At 50.3% G+C, this 24,293-nt stretch overlaps 1 protein-coding gene across 2 annotated transcripts; it reads right to left on the bottom strand.

The window, feature by feature from the left end:
* Positions 1 to 8,214: 8,214 nt before the first annotated feature.
* Positions 8,215 to 13,782, bottom strand: MLF2 (myeloid leukemia factor 2). 2 transcript variants are annotated; one of them, XM_010385917.2, is made up of 9 exons: positions 13,170 to 13,782; positions 12,523 to 12,600; positions 12,165 to 12,294; positions 11,877 to 11,912; positions 10,946 to 10,999; positions 10,410 to 10,538; positions 10,081 to 10,240; positions 8,984 to 9,196; positions 8,215 to 8,762 (listed from the first exon to the last, which is right to left on the bottom strand). In XM_010385917.2, the coding sequence occupies exons 2-8, from the start codon at positions 12,570 to 12,572 to the stop codon at positions 9,009 to 9,011; spliced, it is 747 nt and encodes a 248-aa protein (XP_010384219.1). In that variant the 5' UTR covers positions 12,573 to 12,600; positions 13,170 to 13,782; the 3' UTR covers positions 8,215 to 8,762; positions 8,984 to 9,008. The 2 variants fall into 2 exon arrangements, with proteins under 2 accessions (XP_010384219.1, XP_010384220.1); XM_010385918.2 differs by lacking the exon at positions 13,170 to 13,782 and adding an exon at positions 12,972 to 13,139 and having other exon boundaries at positions 8,221 to 8,762.
* Between the last annotated feature and the right edge of the window lie 10,511 nt (positions 13,783 to 24,293).

Genomic DNA, 24,293 nt, shown 5'->3' with positions numbered 1-24,293 from the left:
TTGGCCAGGCACAGTGGCTGATGCTTATAATCACAGCACTTGGGGAGACTGAGGTGGGCATATCACCTGAGGTCAGGAGTTCGAGACCAGTCTGACCAACATGGTAAAACCCCGTCTCTACTAAAAATACAAAAATTAGCCGGGCGTGGTGGCGTGCGCCTGTAATCCCAGCTACTTGGGAGGCTGAGGCAGGAGAATGGCGTGAACCCGGGAGGTGGAGCTTGCGGTGAGCTGAGATTGCGCCGCTGCACTTCAGTCTGGGCGGCACCTTCAAAATGTTACCTACTATGTGATTTCCTTATGTGACATTCTGGAAAAGGTGAAAATACAGCAATGGAAAACAGATCATTAGCTGCCAGGAGTTGGGGTAGAGGAAGGGTGTACCTACAGGAGCTACAGGGAGGGCTTTGAGGGGTGATGGAACTGTTCTAATCCTGATTGTGGTAGTGGTTACACAAATCTGTACATGTGAGTTAAAACTCACAGAACATACACACATACACACATGAAGCAATTTTGCCATAGATTTTTTTCAAAAGGTTAGAAAAACATACAGGGTTATCAGCACACTTGGATAATTTTATTTAATTAATTCATGCATTTATTGATTTTTATGAGATGGAGTCTTGCTCTGTCACCAGGCTGGAGTGCAGTGGTGCAGTCTCGGCTCACTGCAACCTCTGCCTCCCTGGTTCAAGCGATTCTCTTGCCTCAGCCTCCCAAGTAGCTGGGACTGCAGGCGTGCGCCACCAAACCCAGCTAATTTTTGTATTTTTAGTAGAGACGGGGTTTCTCCATGTTGGTTAGGATGGTCTTGATCTCCTGACCTCGTGATCCACCCACCTCAGCCTTCCAGAGTGCTGGGATTACAGGTGTGAACAACCATGCCTGGCTGGGTAATTTTTTATGTAAAAATTTGTACAATCCACCAAAAACTTCTTTTTTTGGAGACAAAGTCTTGCTATGTTGCCTGGGTTGAAGTAACCTCTGCCACCCTGGCTCAGGTGATCCTCCCACCTCAGCCTCCCAAGTAGTTGGGCTATAGGCACGCACCACCATGCCCAGCTAATTTTTTATTTTTGTTTTTGAGAAGGAATCTCACTCTGTCGCCCAGGCCGGAGTGCAGTGGCATGATCTTGGCTCACTGCAATCTCCACCTCCCGGGTTCAAGCGATTCTTCTGCCTCAGCCTCCTGAGCAGCTGGGACTACAGGCGCATGCCACCACACCCAGCTAATTTTTTTTTTTTTTCTTTTTTTTTTGAGACGGAGTCTCGCTCTGTCGCCCAGGCTGGAGTGCAGTGGCCGGATCTCAGCTCACTGCAAGCTCTGCCTCCTGGGTTTACGCCATTCTCCTGCCTCAGCCTCCCAAGTAGCTGGGACTACAGGCGCCCGCCACCTTGCCCGGCTAGTTTTTTGTATTTTTTAGTAGCGACGGGGTTTCACCAGGTTAGCCAGGATGGTCTCGATCTCCTGACCTCGTGATCCGCCCGTCTCGGCCTCCCAAAGTGCTGGGATTACAGGCTTGAGCCACTGCGCCCGGCCAATTTTTTGTATTTTTAGTAGAGACAGGCTTTCACCATATTGGCCAGGCTGGTCTTGAACTGCCGACCTCAGGTGATCCACCTGCCTCAGCCTCCCAAAATGCTGCGATTACAGGTGTGAGCCACCATGCCCAGCTTTGTTTTTGTTTTTGTAGATACGGGATTTTGCCATGTTGCCCAGGCTAGTCTCGAACTCCTGGGCTCAAGGAGTCCTCCCTCCTCGGCTTCCCAAAGTGTTTAGGATTCCAGGCGTGAGCTGCCACGCCCTGCAGGAAACATTCTATTTAAAGGACTTCTATGATGAATCATTCTATACATATTAGTATCATTTCTGTCAATCTAGGTTTTGAGTCCTGGCTCTCACTGTGCTACAATGAGATAGCTGTATGATGCTAAACAAGTCTTTCTCCGTTTCTTCAGAAGAAAATGGAAACGGTGGTTTTGATGATATCTGGAATTAACTGCTAAGGGGCATCCAAATCATCTCCAACCCTGACATTCTGCTTTAGTGTGTCTGAAAGCAGACCTACTGCCATATTTGGGAATTTCCAGAGCAGACGATCTCTAAAGTCTCTTTTAAGTCTGAAATTGTCATTTATATTATATTTGGGCTGTCTGAAATTAAGATTCATCTATATTGGGAATCGGCTTCTGTCCTTCCCTGCCATATTCCTTGTGAATTGTGAATTCCCCCACCTCAAATACATAACATCTTTATCTGGAGTCACCAGTGGTGTTCTAGGAACACGACTGTGTTTACTTTCACCAAAGCATTTCCCATTTGATATGGTTTGGCTGTGTCCCCACCCAAATCTCATCTTGAATTGTAGCTCCCATAATTCCCACATATTGTGGGAGGGACCCGGTGGGAGATAATTTAATCATAGGGGTGGTTTCTCCCATACTGTTCTCGTGGTAGTGAATAAATCTCACAAGATCTGATGGCTTTATAAGGGGAAACCCCTTTTGCTTTGTTCTCATTCTCTCTTTTGCCTGCTGCCATGTAAGATGTGCCTTTTGCCTTCCAACATGATTGTGAGGCCTCCCCAGCCACACTATGATTCCATTAAACCTCTTTTTTCTTTATAATTTACTCAGTCTCGGGTATGTCTTTATCAACAGTGTGAAAACGGACTAATACACCACCTCAGTGTCATCTTGGCTTTTCCCAAGGTATTTCTGCTCTTTTTCTTTCTTTCTTTCTTTCTTTTTTTTTTTTTTTTTGAGAGGGAGTGTCCCTCTTTTGCCCAGGCTGGAGTGCTGTGGTGCAATCTCTGCTCACTGCAAACTCTGCCTCCCTGGTTCACGCCATTCTCCTGCCTCAGCCTCCTGAGTAGCTGGGACTACAGGCACCCGCCACCTCGCCCGGCTACTTTTTTTTTTTGTATTTTTAGTAGAGACGGGATTTCACCATATTAGCCAGGATGGTCTCGATCTCCTGACCTCGTGATCTGCCTGCCTCAGCCTCCCAAAGTGCTGGGATTATAGGCGTGAGCTACTGCGCCCAGCCGATATTTCTGCTCTTTAGAGACTCAGTCCCACCTGGACAGCTCTTTCAAGTCCCCCGTCTCCCATCCTCCAGCTTCATGGGCCCAAATGTCTCAGACCCCTCAGATGCTTGGTTGGCCTCCTGGCCGGAGAACACTGACATCTTCAAGATGATGTTCCAGAAATGGCAAACTCTCCAGGTGGCAGGTGACAGATGAAAAGGAGGGGGTGATGCTGGGATAAACCAGGAGCAACACCCTATTCCCACCCAAAAATAAGGGCTTTAGGGAGGAAGAAGAGAACCTCAAGGGGCAGAGAAAGGCTGAATGCTAACCCAGTTCGCCTCCTCTCAGGGACAGTCCAGAGGGGCCTGAGCCCAGGCAGGGAAGCACTCTCTGCTTCTCCTGGTCCCCCAAGAGCTACCGTTTAAGAGCAGACACGGGCCGGGTGCAGTGGCTCACGCCTGTAGTCCCAGCACTTTGGGAGGCACAGGCAGGCAGATCACCTGAGGTCAAGAGTTCAAGACCAGCCTGGCCAACATGGTGAAACCCCCTCTCTACTAAAAATAAAAAAATTAGCTGACCGCAATAGCAGGTGCCTGTAATCCCAGCTACCTGGAGGCTGAGGCAGGAGAATCGCTTGAACCTGGGAGGCAGAGGTGCAGTGAGCTGAGAGTGCCACTGCACTCCAGCCTGGGTGACAGAGCGAGACTCCGTTTAAAAAAAAAAAAAAAAAAGGCCGGGTGCGGTGGCTCACGCCTGTAATCCCAGCACTTTGGGAGGCCGAGGCGGGCGGATCATGAGGTCAGGAGATTGAGACCATCCTGGCTAACACGGTGAAACCCTGTCTCTACTAAAAATACAAAAAAAAAAAAAAAAATTAGCAGGGCATGGTGGCGGGCACCTATAGTCACAGCTACACGGGAGGCTGAGGCAGGAGAATGGCGTGAACCTGGGAGGCGGAGCTTGCAGTGAGTGGAGATCGCGCCACTGCACTCCAGCCTGGGCAACAGAGTGAGACTCCGTCTCAAAAAAAAAAAAAAAAAAGCAGACACGGAGGCTAAGAGGGCTAAGAGTCATCAGCACATTCTACACTGCTCTACACTGGGGGGTTTCAGGGCTCCTTCTGTAGTAGCTCTGTCAGGCTTCAGCGTCCCAGGCCCCTCTCCCTCAGGCTATGTCAGCTCTGTGCCCCCAACACAGGCTTTCCCGAGGGATGAGGCTGGACAGAGGCTCCTTATGAGAGCCAGCTACCAACGTCTCCCCATGCCCCAGCTCCTCAGTGATTTCTTTCACCTCCTAGTGCCTCCCATGCCTCACCGTCCCATCTTTATCTCCCCGTCTTGGTGTAGCACTACCTGTCTCCTTCCTCTCCTAAGACTCCAGTGATGTCTACAAGCGATAGAGGTTAAGATTACTTTCTTCTTGCCCATAGCCCAACTGGAATGGGCTGAGAGAAGGCATCTTTAACCCCTGCTGTTCCCTCAGCCCCTGGAATGACAGTCCCAGGATTGGGAACATAAAGCCAGGTAGCAAGACCAGACTTCTGGGTTCTGTGGGCCAGCTCCTGGTTCTCTGGGTCACCTGTTTATGTAACTTGGACATGGGGTAGAGGGTGGAGGAAAAAGGGTATTATTACTAGGGCCTGAGGCCATTACATAGAAAGGGGAAAAAACCCCAAACCACAAACAGGGCAGGGGGAGAGTGGGCCCAGACGTTTGTTTCTGCTTGATCTGTGGGGCGGAGGTCTGGAGGGAGTGAGAGATGATAGCCAGGAGCTGGGAGGGTGAACCGCTGGGGGCTGTTCCAGGCCAGTAGGATGAGATCCAGGTTGTGTCTGGAAGTATTTTAGGGGTCCTGAGGATGGAGTGGGGGATGAGGGACCACCAGGGAACCCTGGAGGAGCAAGGCAGGGAGACAGTGATCAGGGAGAAATACTAGCGTGGAACGGTCATTTGTATCCCATGCGCGTGTCAGACACTCTCTGCACTCAGGTCTCAGTTCTGAGGTATGAATCCATAGTCACCAGTGCCTAGAAAGGTCCATTTTACAAAGTGCAGAACTGACATCGAGAGAGGAAGAGTCTTTCCCACAGTGTGGCTCAGTGGTGGAGCCAGGTCTTGCTTGTGCGTCTGCAGCCTGTTTCCCTCCTCTGTGTCTTTCTGCTTAGTCACACACCTAGTGTCAGCCTCTTCCAACCTGTAATGTTCTGGGGTGGAGAAAATAACCTGAGTCATTTGCCCATGTCCTCTGGATATTCGCTGGGCCAGTGGCTGAGGGGTGGCTGCTGTGTGAGGCTGGGCCCAGATGGAGAGCTGACCGGAAGTAGAATATCTGTGTCCCTCGGAAAAGTTCCTTTCCTCTTCCTGTCCTGTGGCCCTTACCCCACTGGCAGACAGGTCAGGATGTGCTAGGCGGCTGGTTCTTTTTTTTTTTGAGATGGAGTCTTGCTCTGTCACCCAGGCTGGAGTGCAGTGGCGCGATCTCGGGTCACTGCAACCTCTGCCTCCCAGGTTCACACCATTCTCCTGCCACAGCCTCCCGAGTAGGTGGGACTACAGGAGCCCACCACCACGCCTGGCTAATTTTTTGTATTTTTAGTGGAAACGGGGTTTCACCGTGTTAGCCAGGATGGTCTCGATATGCTGACCTCGTGATCCACCCACCTCGGCCTCCCAAAGTGCTGGGATTACAGGCATGAGCCACTGCGCCCCGCTGGGGGCTGGTTCTTGAGCATCTCACTCTACTGATGCTAACACACACCTCATTTCCCACAACATATCCCTGCTGAGAACTAGTCACAGGCCCTAGGAGTAAGGGCTGGGCTGAAGGGTGGTCCAAACCCTACAGCAGGGAGCAGGGGTACAAATCAGTTCACATGCCTAAAGGCTAGGACCTGAACAGGGGAATCCCTGAAAACACTGGACTGACTCACCTGGACTGAGGTCAGGGCAGCCTTACCCTGCTCCAGTCACACTCAGGACTACACCTGCGCGTGCAGGCGCTGGAACTGAAATCGGGGTTGAGAGGCTGGGCCTGATATTTTGTGGCTAGAAGGGCCCCGCATAACTCAGGTCCAGGGAGGTGAGTGACCTGCCCAAGACCACAAGGCTGTTAGTGGCAGAGCTAAGGACTGAGGCTCCTTCAACTCCAGGTTACCTTGCTGCCTTCTCAGGAGAGTGAAGAAAACTCCTTTTTTTTTTTTTTTTTTTTTTTTGAGATGGCGTCTTGCTCTGCCACCCAGGCTGGAGTGCAGTGGCCCGATCGCAGCTCACTGCAAGCTCCACCTCCCGGGTTTACACCATTCTCCTGCCTCAGCCTCCTGAGTAGCTGGGACTACAGGCGCCCGCCATCACGCCTGGCTAGTTTTTTGTATTTTTTAGTAGAGACGGGTTTCACCATGTTAGCCAGGATGGTCTTGATCTCCTGACCTCGTGATCCGCCCGTCTCGGCCTCCCAAAGTGCTGGGATTACAGACTTGAGCCACCGTGCCCAGCTGAAAACTCCTTTCTCAGAGGAAACAGTCGTGTGCTTATCTGCACAGGGCAAGATAACACTTAAAGATGAGAGCTGTGAAGCCAGACACAGCAGCTCATACCTGTAATCCCAGCACTTTGGCAGGCCGAGGCAGGTGAATCATATGAGTCCAGGAGTTCAAGACCAGCCTGGCCAACATGGTGAAACCCTGTCTCTACTAAAAACACTAAAATTAGCTAGGCGTGGTGCCACATGCCTGTAGTCCCAGCTACTCAGGAGGCTGAGGCAGGAGAATCTCGAACTGGGGAGGCAGAGGCTGCAGTGAGCTGAGATCACACCACTGCCTGGGGTGACAGAGCAATACTCCATCTCAAAAAAAAAAAAAAAAGAAAGAAAGATGAGGACTATGGCTGCCAAGTTCCATCATCCACAGTTCAGAGCCCAGCTGGTGAATAATCCACACCTGTTTGACTTCTGGGATTCCTGGATTCTTTCACCACTGGGTTCCCTTGACCTGGTCGTGCATCTTCACCAGCCTACTTAATGAGATTTAGTAACTGCACTGGACTAGGACACCAGTGCCTGGTTGTTGAGCTCAACTTCATCTCTCTCTGCTTGTTGAGTCACTGGACAAATCCTCCTTATCCTTTTTTTTTTTTTTTTTTTTATGAGACAGAGTCTCACTCTGTCGCCCAGGCTGGAGTGCAGTGGCACAATCGCGGCTCACTGCAAGCTCCGCCTCCCGGGTTCACGCCATTCTCCTGCCTCAGCCTCCCAAGTAGCTGGGACTACAGGCGCCCGCCACCACACCCGGCTAATTTTTTGTATTTTTAGTAGAGACAGGGTTTCACCATGTTCGCCAGGACAGTCTCAATCTCCTGACCTCCTGCTCCGCCTGTCTCGGCCTCCCAAAATACTGGGATTATAGGTGTGAGCCACTGCACTCAGCCGCTCCTTATCCTCTTGAATCTACTCGTCCATGAGATGCGGGAAGATTCTCCCTTCCCTGAGAGGACCCAGAGCCTTAGGTGTCTTCGTGTCCTTACCAACTGAAAAGAACTCAAGACTTTTATAATAAAAGAGAAAACCATGATCAGACTCTCCTACACATTTGTCATCATTAAGTAAGTTCCCAAGAGGAAGAGTGACCCATTTGGCTGGGCAAAGCAAGAGTGAACGTCTTGAGAAATGTGAGCTCCTCATGCCCTTCCAGTCATGCTCAGGTTCCAGGTTAAGTTTTCTTCTCTAGTCTCCTTTCCTGGGCTCAAATTCTCAACTACTGTGGCTGGAGGGTTTGTGGAACGCTGCAGACCAGAGTTCCTCCCCTCTGAAGGCCTGTGCAGGGTGATCGGAAGTGTTTCCACCCAGAGTGCAGGAAAGAAACTCTGCCTAAGGGGCAAGGGGCAGCAAGTCCTGCTGCCACCCATGAGAGATGCCCAACGCATCCCCGAAGAGCAGTTACAGCAGAATGTGAGGGGAGAGCCAGCGAGGCACGTGCTCATGCTCTCACGCCCCAGCCTAGCCCAGCCAAGTGCTGATGGCCTGCAGCTGCCAGTGCTGATGGTCTCTCCGCACCAAGGAGATGTGGGCTTGAACTCTGAGGTACGAAAGCTACACGTGGAATGAGGAAAAGTGAGCAGGTAACTTCAGAGGAGACAGGAGGGTTGAATTGAACAGGAAAAGATCAAAAGTACAACCAGAATCCCACTTGGTCTTTTTTCCATTCTCCTTTATTCCATAAACACCTAGTTACAAGTTGCACAAATCAAAAAATAAAGGCAGAGAAGGGTTTAGGGAAGATTCTCGTGATGTGTGTGGGCAGGAGTAGGGAGAAAGAGTTGGGAACCAGTCTGCTCCTTCCACAGCCCTAGACAGGGCTACGGCCCCTCAGTGGGGCCTCTGAGGAAGAGGTGGGCAAAGATCCAGGGTAGCTGAGGGATGGAGGAGGCCCCTAAACCCAGAGCTCACCCCAAAAGACCCTTCAATGCATGGCAGGAGTAGAATGGGAAAGGTGAGGGGTTTTGAAGATGGAGCAGCAGAATGAAAAATCAAGTTAGTAGATGCAGAGGCGAAGTCATCATGGTAAGGGGATTAAAGAAGGAAAAGGTAGGGAAAGGGTGCCGTGAAAGGTTCTCCCTGAGACCCCCAGGGAGAGGTGGGGGCCGGCTTGCCTGTTAATTTAATATTAAATTGGGGATGGGAATCAGAGAGGAAAAAGTTATTTGGGGGATGATTTCTCAGCCTCTCAGCCTGTACCTGGAGGGGAAAAGAGAGGAGCACAAATCAGAAGGAAGAAAAAACTTACGTTAAGAGCCAAGAGTTGGGGTTTAATCGCCTATGTCAGTGAGAACATTTTTCTCTTTCCACACCAACTTGCACTATCAAAGGCAGCTCCTGCGGGAGCCTGGACTGTGGCCTGCCTCGCGGCCGAGGACCATCCGCAGGTGCACCCCGCCCTCCTTACCCCTGATACTTACAAGAGAGGCTGAGGGCCCGGGGCCCTCACCAGTCATAGCGGCGGGACTGTCGGGAAGGGGAGTCCTCAGGTCCCTGGATGGCCAAGCGGGGAGGCCCCTCCGCCCTTCGTCCCCCTGCCCCAGAGGACTCAAGCCGCCGAAACTCCAGGGGGCGCTGCTGCCGGAATCGGGAAGTCTCCCGCCGCCACTCGTCATCAAACGCTGCGGCCTCACCTGGAGGGGACAGAGCCCACATGAGGCCTGTGTGCGGCCCGGCTCCTGGAGGCCGATGTGCGAGCGAGTCACAGCCTCTCCGGCCAAAGCGGCGAACGCTGAGTGTGTGTGCAGGGGTGGGCGGGGCGGCAATTCCCTTAGCTCTTTTGGTTTCTACACGATCTCGGGAAGCCACCGGTAGGCCTAAGGTGGCCTACTAGAGGAAGAAATCAGCATGGGATTATTCTTCAGTTCAGGTTCGTAGTCCTGTGTGCACGCTAGGTACTTAATAATTGCGGATTTGAAAAAGATAGAGGGGAGAAAGAAACGGATCCAGGTGGAGAAGAGTGTAACACTATCAATACGGAACTTCAGGGACAAAGCAGGCCCCTCTCAAAGACACCGCCAGCACCTGACTCAGCCCCTGAGCGGAGGAGGCTCCGAGTGCGGTAAGAATATGGGGCTGACAGCCGGGCACGGTGGCTCATGCCTGTAATCCCAGCACTTTGGGAGGCCAAGGCGGGTGGATCACCTGAGGTCAGGAGTTTGAGACCAGCCTGGGCAACATGGTGAAACCCCGTCTCTACTAAAAATACAGAAATTAGCTGGGCGTGGTGGTACATACCTATAGTCCCAGCTACTCGGGAGGCTGAGGCAGGAGAATTGCTTAAACCCGGGAGGCGGAGGTTGCAGTGAGCTGAGATCGCGGCACTGCACTCCAGCCTGGGCACCTGGGCAACAAGAGCGAGACTCCGTCTCAAAAGAAAAAAAAATATATATATATATATATATATATGGGGCTGATCCAGAGCTTTGCCCAGAAGTGTCTATGAGTTAGGGATGTCTCCTAGCCCACAGGAACTGGGCTAGGGGCTGCTGGCCAGGAAGTGGGAGGAAAGGCTCACTCTCATCCAGGTTGATATAGTCCTGCCGCTCCTCCTGGTCCCCCGTGCGATGGTTTCGGGAGCGCTGGAGGATGTGGGCCCTGTCCCGGATGTGATGCCCGATGGACATCTGCTCCAGTCCACTGTCTGAATCCCGAACAGTCCTCCGTGTCTCCCGGATCTGGGATGAGGCAGAACATGGCACACTCAGCCGCCCCTTCCAAAGCCCTGGCTATACCATCTCAGCAGACACACACCACACACAACCCAATCCAGAAAAAAGCAGCCAGGGTTTCTGGGGGTGCCGCTCAATCCCCCCTTCTCTGGGACAGGAGGGCTCCCCTACTCACCCCGCCTGGTGCTGAGCGCATCTCTGATGTCTCTTGGTAAACCTTGGGGGCACCATCACCCGTATTGGAGTAGGAGATGACAGTGGAAGATGAGAAGGTCTGGCAATTGCCTCCAGCTGTCATGTGTTCCTGAGGACAGGGTAGGTAGGGGAGGGCTGAATGGGGAGGCATCCCCCCTGGTGAAGAGATTTCACCCTTCAGCTGCCTGTCCTAGCCTGTATCTGTCTCACAAAATCCAAGAACTGAAAAAACATCAGGCCTCATCATTACCCTCCCAAATTCCTCTAAGTCCAACCACGAGCAAGAAGGATCTGCAGAGACAGAGCCTTAATTGTATGCTACATAAGAGTGCTGCTGCTGGCTGCTTCAGGCAGGCATGACAGCAGATACAGTGTCCCAAGGCTCTCTGGTTCAATTACTGTATCCAGTACTTTACCCTTCACTAGCATACTGTCTCCCTCTTGCCTTAGAAGATTCAAGGTGTTGTCAGCCATCACTGAGAGCAAGGCCGGGGAAGGGTATGGGGCAAGTCTCACCATGTTTCCAATCATGTCATTCATCATCCCAAACATGTCCATGAAACCACCCGACTGGAGAAAACAGATGGAAAACAGAGTCAGGAAAGCAAAGTCAGTGTTCAGAGTTGATCCTGTTTAGGAACCCACAACCCACGTGGCTGCACACTTCCTTTCTCTTCTTCACATCTAGCAAGTTCTCTTTCTCATCCTCTATTAACGTAACCAGAATACTCATGTTTCTCTTCCTGTAAACTGCTGACCCCTTCCTCAATCTCTATGACTGCCCTGATCCAATTTTCCTTCTCCTCCTGCCTGCTATATTCCCCCCATCTTTAGGAAGCAAGCCAAAGTTAATGGATTCTAAACTCTAAAGAGATAAGGCATGAAATTGTTAAAACCTACCAAAAAATCATCTCTAGTTGGCCCTTTAACTGCGCCTCCCTCCTCCAAAGAACAAATTTTGCTAGACAATTACATCTTCCTAATGAGTATGAACTTCTAGGAGTACAAGAGTTAATAACGTCTTTTCTTTTTTTTTTTGAGATGGAGTCTGGCTCTGTTGCCCAGGCTGGAGTGCACCGGCGCAGTCTCAGCTCACTGCAACCTCTGCTTCCTGGGTTTAAGAGTAGCTGGGACTACAGGTGTGTGCCACCATGCCTGGCTTTTTTTGGTATTTTTCGTAGAGAAGGGGTTTCACCATGTTGGCCAGTCTGGTCTCAAAACTCCTGACCACAAGTGATGACCCATCTCGGCCTCCCAACGAGAGTTAATAACACCTTTAACCCACAGGGCTCCTAGTACCCAACAGGCTCAGAGGTTTGTGAATGCCATAAAAAGAGAAGATTCTGGGGTTACCCATGAAACTATTCCTAAAAGGCACACTGGGGAATAATACCTAAGGGTAGAGAGCGTGTCTGAGATGGAAGGACACGGGGAGATAAAGACTCACCATTCCCAGCATCCCAAAAGGGGAGACAGCTCCAGCCTACAGGAACACATGAGGAACAGAAATTACAGACCACATCCTATCTCTTTACAATCCCAAACCAGGCCCATGGCCTCAATTTTTTTTTTCCATTCTCTCAAAAGGGAGTCACAAAGCCCTTTTTCCTGACCCCTTCCCCCATTCCTAGAGCACTTCACTTGCTCAATTGGCTGTAGTGCAAGAAAACTAAAGTGCTTTCCTAACCAACCTCCAACCTTTCTTTGGGTCTCAGGTGTGTCACAGCACCATTACCTGCTGCATCCTGCGGCTGGCAGGCCTGGTCCCTGGCATGTTGCCATCTGTGATGCTGAGGAAGGGGCTATATCCAAAGCCACCTGACAACATACGGCTCATATGCTGACGGTGAATAGCAAAGGGATCCCTGTGGAGTGAGCACATAGTATGGATGGCAGAAGCGCCAAACTGTTAATCCCTCCACCACCCTGCAAAAAATATGCACAGAGCAACAGTGGCACCGATGCCTACTTCCTGCTAGGTAGGAGCTGCGTATCCAGCCAGTTCCAACCATTCCCAGCAATGGGAACCCCGATGTCTGCCCGAACTGCTGAGAGACCTGGAGTGGGAAGCTTGAGGGGGAGGGAATACTCACATCAGGAACATGGGATCCTCAGGCTCCACATCCCTCAGGAAGCGGAACATCCTGATCTCAGCTCCAGGGGGCTCCACACTGGAAACATGTGGAAGCTCAGATACTTGGAGGTGGCCAGGGTTTTGCACACCCACTCAGTGTAGGGACTCTCAGAGCACTGTCCTTTCCAAATGCTGTAACTGACCCCTAAACTCCAGGGAGACCCTACTCCAGTGTTCCACACAACCCTCTAGGGAGGTAAGGGCTCTTCAAACCTCTCAATTAGGGCCACGGAAAAATTTTCCAAGCCTCTCGGTTTTTCCCTCCCCCACTCAGAGCCATCCTCTTCCCAAAGCTTTGGCCGGTAGCATACTCTCCCCTCCTCCCCCGCCGCCACCGTTCTAGATGAAAATCCCAAGTGCCGGTCCTCCGCCCCATTAATGACCCCAGCCACCCCGCCCCCTCCTTACACTCAGGCCTCCCCAAGGTGGGCCTCACTAAGATCCCCGCGCCTGTCTGCGGCTCCTCCAGCTCCCGCCTCCCCGCCGGGTGAGCCGGAGAGGTAGGCCTGAGCCTCTTGTCTCCCTAGCCCGCATCCCGGGCTCCCAGACCCTGCAGCCCCGCGGGCCCGCTCCCGTTCAGGGCTGCCCGCTCTGTCCGAGCCTCACCAGTGCCCGATTCGGGCTCAGCGGCCCATCCGGCCGGTTTCGCTTCCCGGTGCGCTGCAGGGTCAGGGTCGCGGCCCAGAACGCGGGGATTGGTCCGCGCTCGAGCTCCTCGGCCTTCCACGCCGCCTCCTCCCACCGCTGCCACCTCCGTACCCCCCCTCGGCCCACGGAACCCGAACCTAGGCCAGGCCTGGGCGGAAGTGACGTCACGATGGGCCAGCCCACCCGGGGCCGGGCCGTGGGAGCCCCGCCCACTGGCGTGGGTGGTGAGAAGGCTGGGGCCGAGTCCCAGGGCGGCGGGGCCGTGGGCCAAGCTCAGGCAAGCGGAGCCTGAGGTCGAGAGGGTTCACCTGGCCACGAGGAAGGGGAGCTCATTAGTAACCTGGATTTGGGATTTGGGTTCTGTGGCGTGGAAGAGGCTCCCATAACGCTGGGGAGAAGGAGAAGAGGAATCCATTCTTCGGGAGGGACCGAGTTGGGGGTTGAACTTGGGGGCGCTGTGCAGCACGTTCCCTCTCCCTCCTCCAGGGGAAACTGGAGGACGAGGGGCAGATGCCCCTCGGGGAGAGGCGGGCTCTATGTGGGCGACGAGGCGGGGCGGATCCCTGGGGGGAGCTTTAAGCAGACTCTACTGGAGAAGCAGTCTACCCTGGAGGGAGGATGGGCAGTTTTCCTGCCGGGGAGGCGCTTGGGCCTGTCCCCGCTTGAGGAGGAGCGTTCCTGGCAGGGCGGAGTCCCCGGAGTGACGCAGAGGAGGAGGTGACACTCTCCAGCCCTGATCTAGTTCGGGCTTCAGAAAGTCGGATGGGGCAGAGAATCCAGGTTGGGGGGTTGGCCGCCAGATGGCGCTCCTCGGCCAGGCTGGAACCCGAGGCCCTTGAGAACTGGCGTTGGAGAGGGACCTGGAGCCCTCCCCCATTACCCATCTGTGAAGGGTTGGACTGGGGAAAGGCTACAGTTCTGAAATCTATTAGTTTAATGCCACTCTCCCCTTCCTTTTACTCTAATTCTTGCGTCCTCAAGAGCTGCCAGTCCTGCACTGACCTTTCTTGCTGCTTTCTTAGGTAAAAGGTCTAAAGTTTGGGGGAAGAAAGGAGTGGAGAGCTCAGTTAACCTGGATCACCCAGGGGAGAAGCTAAAACGGGGCCCAGGAGACCTGCCTCCAAGGCCAGAGACTGATACTTTGACATACTAAATGTCTTGCATAAAATCTGGCTCTGCTGGAGAGAAGGGCCCTCCCCTTTGTGGTCAGGGCATTTGGACTGTCTAGGATGGACTTTAACCAGACTCATCCAAACTCCAGCTTTCCCTGGTTCTTTACTCTGGCTTTTAGCCATATTAGTGCTGTGTGGAGTCTGACCCAATGAGAAAGACTTGTTCCCAATAATTCCCTGGGGGAGAAAAAGGGGGTTCCTGGTAACTCAGGAAAAGGTGCTAGGAACAGGCTTCTCAGGTTTCTTTGGACTTGATCATTATTAAAGAGGAAAAAACAATAATAGAGACAGGGGGCAGAGACAGATAGTTAAGATACAAGCTGGCAGACTGGCAAGTCAGAGGAAAACAGAGACAGAATAAAAGTAAATTTGTTTTTCATTGCTATTTCTGGGGAAGATACTTAGTAAAATCTTTTATCTTCCAGATGCTCTCTCTCTGCACATCCCACCATGCAACTTCCCCTTATCCTCTTGCCCCAAATGAAAGCAGTTTGACATGTGATCGAGAGTTGTCCCAGTAAAGGTTCTGTGGCTGAAACTTAACTAAAGATATCCTATCCATTCCTTTTTTTTTTGTCCTCCTTCTAAAGCAAGTTCTTTATTGTCCAGCCAATCAACAAATGTTTAAGGCCTGGCACGGTGGCTCACGCCTGTAATCCCAGCATTTTGGGAGGCCAAGGCGGGCAGATTACGAGGTCAGGAGTTCGAGACCAGCCTGACCAACAAGGTGAAATCCAGTCTCTACTAAAAATACAAAAATTAGCTGGGCATGGTGGCACATGTCTGTAATCCCAGCTACTCAGGAGGCTGAGGCAGGAGAATCACTTGAACCCAGGAGATGGAGGTTGCAGTGAGCCAAGATTGCGCCACTGCACTCCAGCCTAGGCGACAGAGTGAGACTTCGTCTCAAAACAACAACTACAACAAAAACAGAAATTAGCCGGGCGTGGTAGCAAGTGCCTGTAATCCCACAAGTAGGCTGAGGCAGGAGAATCACTTGATCCTGGGAGGTGGAGGTTGCAGTGAGACGAGATCACACCATTGGACTCCAGCCTGGGGGATAGAACGAGACTTTGTTCCAAAAAAATAAAAAATAAAAATAAAAAACAAATGTTTAATGAGGACTGCCACTATCCTAGGTACGTTGTATTAAGCATACATACAAAAGTATAAGACACAGTCTCCGCCAATTGAAGGCATACAATCTTGTAGCCACCTTTTTCTTTTTTGGTTACCTGTTATCCTTTTTTTTTTTAAATTAAATTGTAGAGATGGGGAGTTTCATCATGTTGCCCAGGCTGGTCTCAAACTCCTGAGCTCAAGTGATCTGCCCAACCTTGGTCTCCCAAAGTGCTGGGATTACAGACACGAACCACCGCGCCCAGCCACCTGCTGTCCTTTACCTGCTGCCTTTAGGTGCCTAGAGCCCTTTCTCTTCTTCCTTCCAAAACTTAAGAATCTGCTGGCCAGGCATGGTGGCTCATGCCTGTAATCCCAACACTTTCGGAAGCTGAGGTGGATGGATCACTTGCGGTCAGGAGTTCATGACTAGCCTGGCCAACATGGTGAAACCCCATCTCTACTAAAAATACCAAAAAATTAGCTGGGCATGGTGGTGCATGCCTGTACTCCCAGCTACTTGGGAGGCTGAGGCACGGGAATCGCTTGAACCCAGCAGCAGAGGTTGCAAAGAGCTGAGATCTTGCCACTGCACTCCAGCCTGGGCAACAGAGCAAGGCTCTGTCTCAATTAAAAAAAAAGAAAAGAAAAAAGGAAATTGTTGGCCAGGCACAGTGACTCACACCTGTAGTTCCAACACTTTGGGAAGCCAAGGCAGCAGTCTTGTTTGAGCCCTGGATTTGGAGAGCAGCCTGGACAACATAGTGAGACCTTGTTTCTTCAGTAAAGAAAATTAGCCAGGTGTGGCGCTGTGTGCCTGTAGTCCCAGCTACTTGGAAGGCTGCGGTAGGAGGATTGCTTGAGCCATAATTACACCACTGCACTCCAGCCTGGGCGACAGAGCAAGGCCGTGTCTCTAAAAAAGAAAAAGAAAGAGAAAAAAACTGTTGAACAGGTGAGGATGAAAGAGGAAATGCAAGAGCCCATTTTCAGAGTTGTTGGAGACATACCATATAGGCAGTTGTCTACTCCAGGAATTAAAGGGATGTAATTCTGCCAGTAACCAGAGTTTGTGTCTGTCTTCCTTCTCCTGGTCTCTCCCTCTCCTTCATTTCCTTTCCTCTCCTCTCCTTCACTCTCTTCCTCTCTCCCTTCCTCCCTCCCTCTTCTCTTTTCCCTCCCTCCCCCTTCCTCCCTCCCCCTCTCTTTCTCTTTCTTTCTTTCTTTCTTTCTTTCTTTCTTTCTTTCTTTCTTTCTTTCTTTCTTTCTTTCTTTCTTTCTTTCTTTCTTTCTTTCTTTCTTTCTTTCTTTCTTTCCTTTCTCTTTCTTTCTCTGTCTCTCTTTCTTTCTCTCCTACTTTCCTTCCTTTTTTCTTTTTTCTTTTTTCTTTTTTTTTCAGAGTTTTGCTCTTGTTGCCCAGGCTGGAGTGCAATGGCATGATCTCAGCGCACTGCAACCTCCGCCTCCCAGGTTGGGTTCAAGTGATTCCCCCGCCTCAGCCTCCCGACTAGCTGGGACTACAGGCACGTGCCACCACGCCTGGCTAATTTTGTATTTTTAGTAGAGATAGGTTTTCTCCATGTTGGTCAGGCTGGTCTTGAACTCCTGACTTCAGGTGATCCGCCTGCCTTGGCCTCCCAAAGTGTTGGGATTACAGGCGTGAGCTACCGCACCTGGCCCTCCCGCCCTTCCTTCCTTTCTTCCTTCCTTCCTTTCTTTCTTTCTTTCACTCGCTTTCCTTTCCTTTTTCTTTTCTCTTTTCTTTCCTTTCTGTCCAGTGAACTGTGGTGAGCAGTGTCCCATAGGTAAGATGTAGAAGGCAGAGCAGGCCCTTCCAGGGGTGAGGCTCAATATAAGGCAGATAAGGATTGTTGGCAAGGAAGAGAAACAAAGTTCCTACGTTCACTGTTGTATCTGATGGAGCCAAAGTCATGAAGTCCTTGAGAGGGTACAGCTGGGCCAGAAAAGGGGGTCCTCTCTTCAGATGTGAGGTCATGTCTCTGGAGCAATCCCAGGACTGTTGGAGATGAGAGTGGAAGGAGGCTGGAGGAGTGATGAAGGAATGAAGGGAGACTGAGTTTTTTTGCCTGAGCAGCATGAGTGGGTGTGGCTGAGTGTGTGTGGATGTGATGTGCATTTGTGTTGGGGGAGGGAGATAAACTCTAAAAAACAGCGCTAAGGTGCCCCCAGGTAGAGAGAGGGGATGCCAACTCAGTGAGATAGAAAAGTGACTTAGAGCATTTTTTTAAAAGTCAGTTTTTCAGCTTATATATATATATATAGCCACATTCATTCAACAAATATGTACTGAATGCCTACTCTGTCAAGTACTGTTCATGGTTCTGGAGATACGGTAATGATAGAAAAATAAAGCAAGGTAGAATGGGGATAGAGGACAGGCAGGCAAGCTGGGAGGCAGGCAGTGGTTGCTTTTGATATAGGTGACTAGGGAAGTCCTCACTGATGAGGTGACATTTAAGCAGAGATCTGAACAAGGTGAGAGAAGCAGCTAGGATGAGTGCATTCTGGGCAGAAGTAGCAAGTGCAGGCCGGGTGCAGTGGCTCATGCCTGTAATCCCAGCACTTTGGGAGGCCGAGGTGGGTGGATCACTTGAGTCCAGGAGTTCCAGACTAGCCTGGCCAACAGGGTGAAACCCTGTCTCTGCTAAAAAATATACAAATTAGCTGGGTGTGGTGGTGTGCACCTGTAATCCCAGCTACTCAGGAGGCTGAGGCAGGAAAATCACTTGAATCCAGGAGGTGGAGATTGTAGTGAGCTGAGATCACGCCACTGCACTCCAGCCTGGGCGACAGAGCGAGACTCTGTCTCAAAAAATAAACAACAAAAAGGCTGGGTACGGTGGCTCATGCCTGTATTCTCAGCACTTTGGGAGGCCAAGGCGGGCGGATCACGAAGTTAGGAGACCGAGACCATCCTGGCTAACACGGTGAAACCCGGTCTCTACTAAAAATACAAAAAACAGCCAGGTGCAGTGGCAGGCACCTGTAGTCCCAGCTACTCAGGAGGCTGAGGCAGGAGAATGGCGTGAACTTGGGAGGCGGAGCTTGCAGTGAGCCGAGATTGAGCCACTGCACTCCAGCCTGGGCGACAGAGCGAGATTCCGTCTCAAAATAAATAAATAAATAAATAAATAAATAAATAAATAAATAAATAAATAACAAAAAAGGGTAGCAAGCGCAAAGGCCCTAAAGTATGCAGGAAGGCAGAAGTATGCTTAGTGTGGTCAAGGAACAGCAAGAAGCCAGTGTGCCTAGACTCTTGTGAAAGAAGGAAAGAGCAGTGGTGAGATCACCGAGGAAGAAGGAAGCCAGATCATGTGGGACTTTCTAAGCCTTTGTAAAACCTAGGAAAGGATCACTCTGGCTGTTGTATGGAGGACAGACTGTTGGGGGAGGGTAACAGCAGAAACAGAAAGCCCTATTAGCATGCTGTAGCCATAATCCAGATGAGACCTGATGGTGGCTTAAAGCAGGTTAGGAGTAGAGGCAATGAGAAGGGGTCGGTCGTATTCTGGATGTATTTTGAAGATGGAGCTAGCAGAATTTGCTGACGGATGGATGCAATGTGAGAGAGAGGAGTCAAGGATGATTCCAGGATTTCTGGCCTGGGCACTGCTTACACTGCTAAGTACTGTACTGAATATGTACAAATAGTGGTTTGAGAATATGTTAAAGCAGTGACTGGTTGGAAACTCCTGACTGTGTGGCTATCCAGGATAACTGACCTGGATACTTATCTCTTGAAGCTAGCCACCTAAGGTAGGAGGAGATGTGGACAACAGGAATGAGGGACTTCCTTCCATACCTAGTCTGACTGTAAGATATTGGATATTAGACTGTCTTGGGTAGATATGCTAATATTACTAGTTGGCATTAGCACCGGAGTTTCAAATTATTATTTAATCATTTCAAGAAGACATCCTGACCAGGCACGGTGACTCACGCCTGTAATCCCAGCACTTTGGGAAGCTGAGGCAAGTGGATCACCTGAGGCCAGGAGTTCGAGACCAGCCTGGCCAACATGGAGAAACCCCATCTCTACTAAAAATACAAAATTAGCTGGGCATGGTGGTGCATGCCTATAATCCCAGCACTTTGGGAGGCTGAGGCAAGTGGATCACCTGAGGTCAGGAGTTCGAGACCAGCCTGGCCAACATGGAGAAACCCCATCTCTACTAAAAATACAAAATTAGCCAGGCATGGTGGCGCATGCCTATAATCCCAGCACTTTGGGAGGTAAAGACAGGCGGATCATGAGGTCAGGAGTTTCAGACCAGCCTGGCCAACATGGTGAAGCCCCGTCTCTACTAAAGGTGAGGTTGCAGTGAGCTGAGATGGCACTATTGCACTCCAGCCTGGGCAACAGGGCGACACTCCGTCTCAGAAAAAAAAAAAAAAATTGCTGAAGCAAAACTTTGAGGAAGTAGTGGTGTGAGGTAAGGCTACAGATATTAAAAGGAACCAGACCTTGAAGGGCCGCATTCGCTTCTAGAATTTGTCCTGTAGGGAAAATTATAATAGTCTGTTTATATTTTAGGCAGAAAGGCAGTTTATGCGTTTCAGGAAACACTTCTGAGCTTCTACAATATTCCAGGTATGGAAATAGGTGCTGAAGATGTAAAAAAAAAAAAAAAAATTCTTAAATCATGATTGAAAACCCTAAGGAGCTTAAGCTTAAAGTCAGTGAGTGAGCCTTTGAGCAGAGGCAGGGCGGGGATTAGGACAGCAGAGGAGGCACTCAAGGAATGAGGGATCTGAGGAGGGAAAGAAAAGGTGGAGTCTAGGATGACTCCTGGGCGGGAATGAATGGGTGGAGGACAGTCCCATCAACTGAAAGAGGAAATACAAAGGAATATCAGTGGGAACAAATTAGGTCTGAGGAGCTGTGTTGCATCCGGGGAGAACTGAACAGAACGGAACTGGAATCATGACTCTGGAGCTCTGGAGCGAAGCTAGTGCCAGAGAGTTGAAAGTGTGTTTGAGGTGTGTGTTGGCAGTGGAACTTAAACCCGTGGCAGTACAACATGGAATAGTTTAGGGAGTCTGTGAAGAGAGAACAGGACCTCTGAGATTGAAGTCACCTGGGAGGGTTCAGTGGACACTGTCATCGTCTCCTCCTGGTCATTAAGTCCTCCCTTCTGGGCAAAACAAGTCTTTAGCTATTACTCCTGGTCCCATTTTCCCTTGCCTTTTCATTTTTACTGATCCCCTGGATCCGCCACACAGTCTGTTTAATCTGTGAAAACGTGAACACTCTGAACAAACACACACCTATGGTAAAGTATATGCCAACAGTGGCCCTGATTACCTGAAACACAGCAGCCAGAATTGCTCCCTGACTTTCTACTTAAGGATTACTGGTGATGAAAGTTGAAAAGGTGGAAAAAGAGGCAGTTTGGGCCAAGCACGGTGGCTCATGCCTGTAATTCCAGCACTTTGGGAGGCCAAGGGGGGTGGATCACGCGGTCAGGAGATGGAGACCATCCTGGTAAACATGGTGAAACCCCGTCTCTACTAAAAAAATATAAAAAAATAGCCGGGTGTGGTGGTGGGCGCCTGTAGTCCCAGTTACTTGGGAGGCTGAGGCAGGAGAATGGTATGAACCCAGGAGGCGGAGCTTGCAGTGAGTGGAGATCGCGTGACAGCACTCCAGGCTGGGCGACAGAGCAAGACTCCGTCTCAAAAAAAAAAAAAAAAAAAAAAAAAAAAAAAGAAAGAAAAGAGGCAGTTTAGGGCCAAGGTGGTCTAAAGTGGTGCTGTCCTATATGGGAAAATAGCCACCCACTAGCCACATGGGGCTATTTAAATTTAATTAATGGCCAGGCGCGGCGGCTCACGCCTGTAATCCCAGCACTTTGGGAGGCTGAGGTGGGGGGATCACGAGGTCAAGAAATCAAGACCATCCTGGCCAACATGGTGAAACCCCGTCTCTACTAAAAATACAAAAATTAGCCAGGCACGGTGGTGTGCACCTGTAGTCCCAGCTACTCGGGAGGCTGAGGTAGAAGAATTGCTTGAATCCGGGAGGGGGAGGTTGCAGTGAGCCGAGATCGCGCCACTGCACTCCAGCCTGCCAATAGAGTGAGACTCTGTCTCAAAAAAATAAATAAATACATAAATGTAATTAAAAGGCCAGGTGCGGTGGCTCATGCCTGTAATCGTAGCACTTTGGGAGGCCAAGGTGGGCGGATTGCCTGAGCTCAGGAGTTAAGAGACCAGTCTGCGCAACATGGTGAAACCCCGTCTCTACTAAAATACAAAAGAAATTAGCAGGGCATGGCGGCATGTGCCTGCAGTCCCAGCTACTCAGGAGGCTGAGGCAGGAGAATTGCTTGAACTTGGGAGGCAGAGGTTGCAGTGAGCAGAAATCACGCCACTGCACTCCAGCCCTCCAGCCTGGGTGACAGAGCAAGACTCTATCTCTACAAAAACAAAAACAAACAAACAAAAAACCAACAAAACAAAACAAAAAAACTTAAAAAAAAATTCAGTTCCTCAGTTGCACTAGCCACATTTTCAAGTGTTCAGTAACCACACATGACTATTGGCTACTGTATTGGAAAGTGCAGATAAAGAACATTTCCATCATCACAGAAAGTTTTGTTGGACAGAGCTGGAAAGCAGCCATAAATGTTGCCTTCCTTCTGGACTTTGTTGAACGCCCATGAAGACATGTTGAAGAGTGAATGTGGGGGAAAAATTGAAGGCAGGACAGGGAGGGTCAGGCAATAGCAAACTATTCTAGGTATAAAAGCAAAGGCGAGGCCGGGTGTGGTGGCTTACACCCGTAATCCCAGCACTTTGGGAGGCCAATGCAGGTGAATCATGAAGTCAGGAATTTTAGACTGGCCTGGCCAAGATGGTGAAACCCAATTATCGACTAAAAATACAAAAATTAGCTGGGCACGGTGGCAGGCGCCTGTAATCCCAGCTACCCGGGAGGCTGAGGCAGGAGGATCACTTGAACCCGGGAGGCAGAGATTACAGTGAGCCGAGATCGCGTCACTGCACTCCAGCCTGGGGGACAGAGGAAGATTCTGTCTCAAAAAAAAAAAAAAAAAAAAAAAAGCAAAGGCAGTCACGAAGGAGGGCAGGGGGAATAAGAAAAGCCAGTAAAGATTCTGAAGAAGGGCCCACTTGGTGGCTCACGCCTGTAATGGAGGCTGAGGTGGGTGGATTGCTTGAGCCCAGGAGTTCGAGACCAGTCTGAGCAACATGGTGAACACCCATCTCTATGAAAAATAAAAAAAAAATAGCCGGGTGTGGTGGGGCGCCTCTAGTCCTAGCTGCTGAGGCTGAGGTGGGAGGATCACTTGAGCCCCTGGAGGCAGAGGTTGCAGCAAGCTGAGATCCTGCCACTGTGCTCAGTCCGGGTGAAAGAGTGAGACCCTGTCTCAAAGAATAGATAGATAGATAGATAGATAGATAGATAGATAGATAGATAGATAGATAAAAGAATCTGAAGGAGAGGTACAAAGGTGAAACCCATTCTTTTTTTTACTAGGGAGAAAGTTCATGGAGAAAAGTAGGAAAGCCACAGAAACTTTCGTTGTGATGTTCAAAACATAAAAGAGATTTCCAACCAGGACATCAGTAGTTACTGGGAAGATCTCAAGTCAGACAGAGAGAAGCCAGTATCCTGGCAGCATGTTGTGTTTTCCCAGCCTCCTTGAAGAAGGCTGAGAGAGCTGTGAGATTGAGTCCAAAATGGTGCCTCTGGGCTCGGAAATACGTGGTTTATTGAGCTTTCTTGTTTGTCCCTGGTGTGGTGCTAGATACTATGCCACAGGAGACATCAGTATGGGTGGAAGACCAAGGAAGGCGATTTGGTGTTGAGAACAACATATGGGAAAAATGGATAAGGGTCTGCAAAGTCAGGAGGAATCAGGGAGACATTCCAGAAAAGGAGTACCCACGGAGATGGGACGCATGATGGATATGCCATAGTGTTGCTTGGAAGATGATCTCTCCTTATTCTTAACACTCGTGGAGGTAACACACTCAAACATGATCCTGCCGGGTGCGATGACTTATGCCTGAACTCCCAGCACTTTGGGAGGCCGAGGTGGGCAGATCACCTGAGGTCAGGAGTTTGAGACCAGCTTGGCCAACATAGTGAAACTCCATCTCTACTAAAAATACAAAATTATCCAGGTGTGGTGGTGCACGACTGTAATCCCAGCTGCTTGGGAGGCTGAGGCATGAGAATTGCTTGAACCCAGGAGGCAGAGGTTGTAGTGAGTGGAGATTGTGCCACTGCACTCCAGCCTGTTTGTCAGAGTGAGACTCTATCTCAAAAAAACAACAACAATAAAAAAACATGATCGAAGTTAGGCTAATTTAGGTCTTCCTCTAGGACTCCATCTCCTTTCAACTCTCCACTGACTTTCATTTTGAAAAGTTTTAGATTGAAAAAAAAAAAAAAGCAAAGGAAAATGGGGGAAATGGGGGATAGAAAATGAGGTCACTGGGAATGGAGGGGGATAAAGTAAAACAAGGAGTGAAGATAAACCCCCCAACTTTCAGGTCTCTGTCTTTCAAGGCCTTGAATGATAACTAGGCCTTCCTTACCCCTTAACCAATAGGAGAAATAGGCACACTGAAAAAAATCCAGGAAACTGGAGAGGGGGAAGAATTCAACAAGAATGAGATGGAAATAACCAGAATTGAACACTTCCCACACATGGTATCAAGGTAAATTTCTAGGAATGTCAGGCCAGAAGTCATCGTTTCCGGGGGGCTCAGACCTTCCTTGTTCTCACCTGGTCAC

This window comes from Rhinopithecus roxellana, chromosome 10, assembly GCF_007565055.1.
Source record: "Rhinopithecus roxellana isolate Shanxi Qingling chromosome 10, ASM756505v1, whole genome shotgun sequence".
In the NCBI taxonomy this organism is placed as follows: Eukaryota; Metazoa; Chordata; class Mammalia; order Primates; family Cercopithecidae; genus Rhinopithecus; species Rhinopithecus roxellana.
Note: the sequence above shows the minus strand (reverse complement) of the source record. Positions and strands in the feature narration are given on the sequence as shown.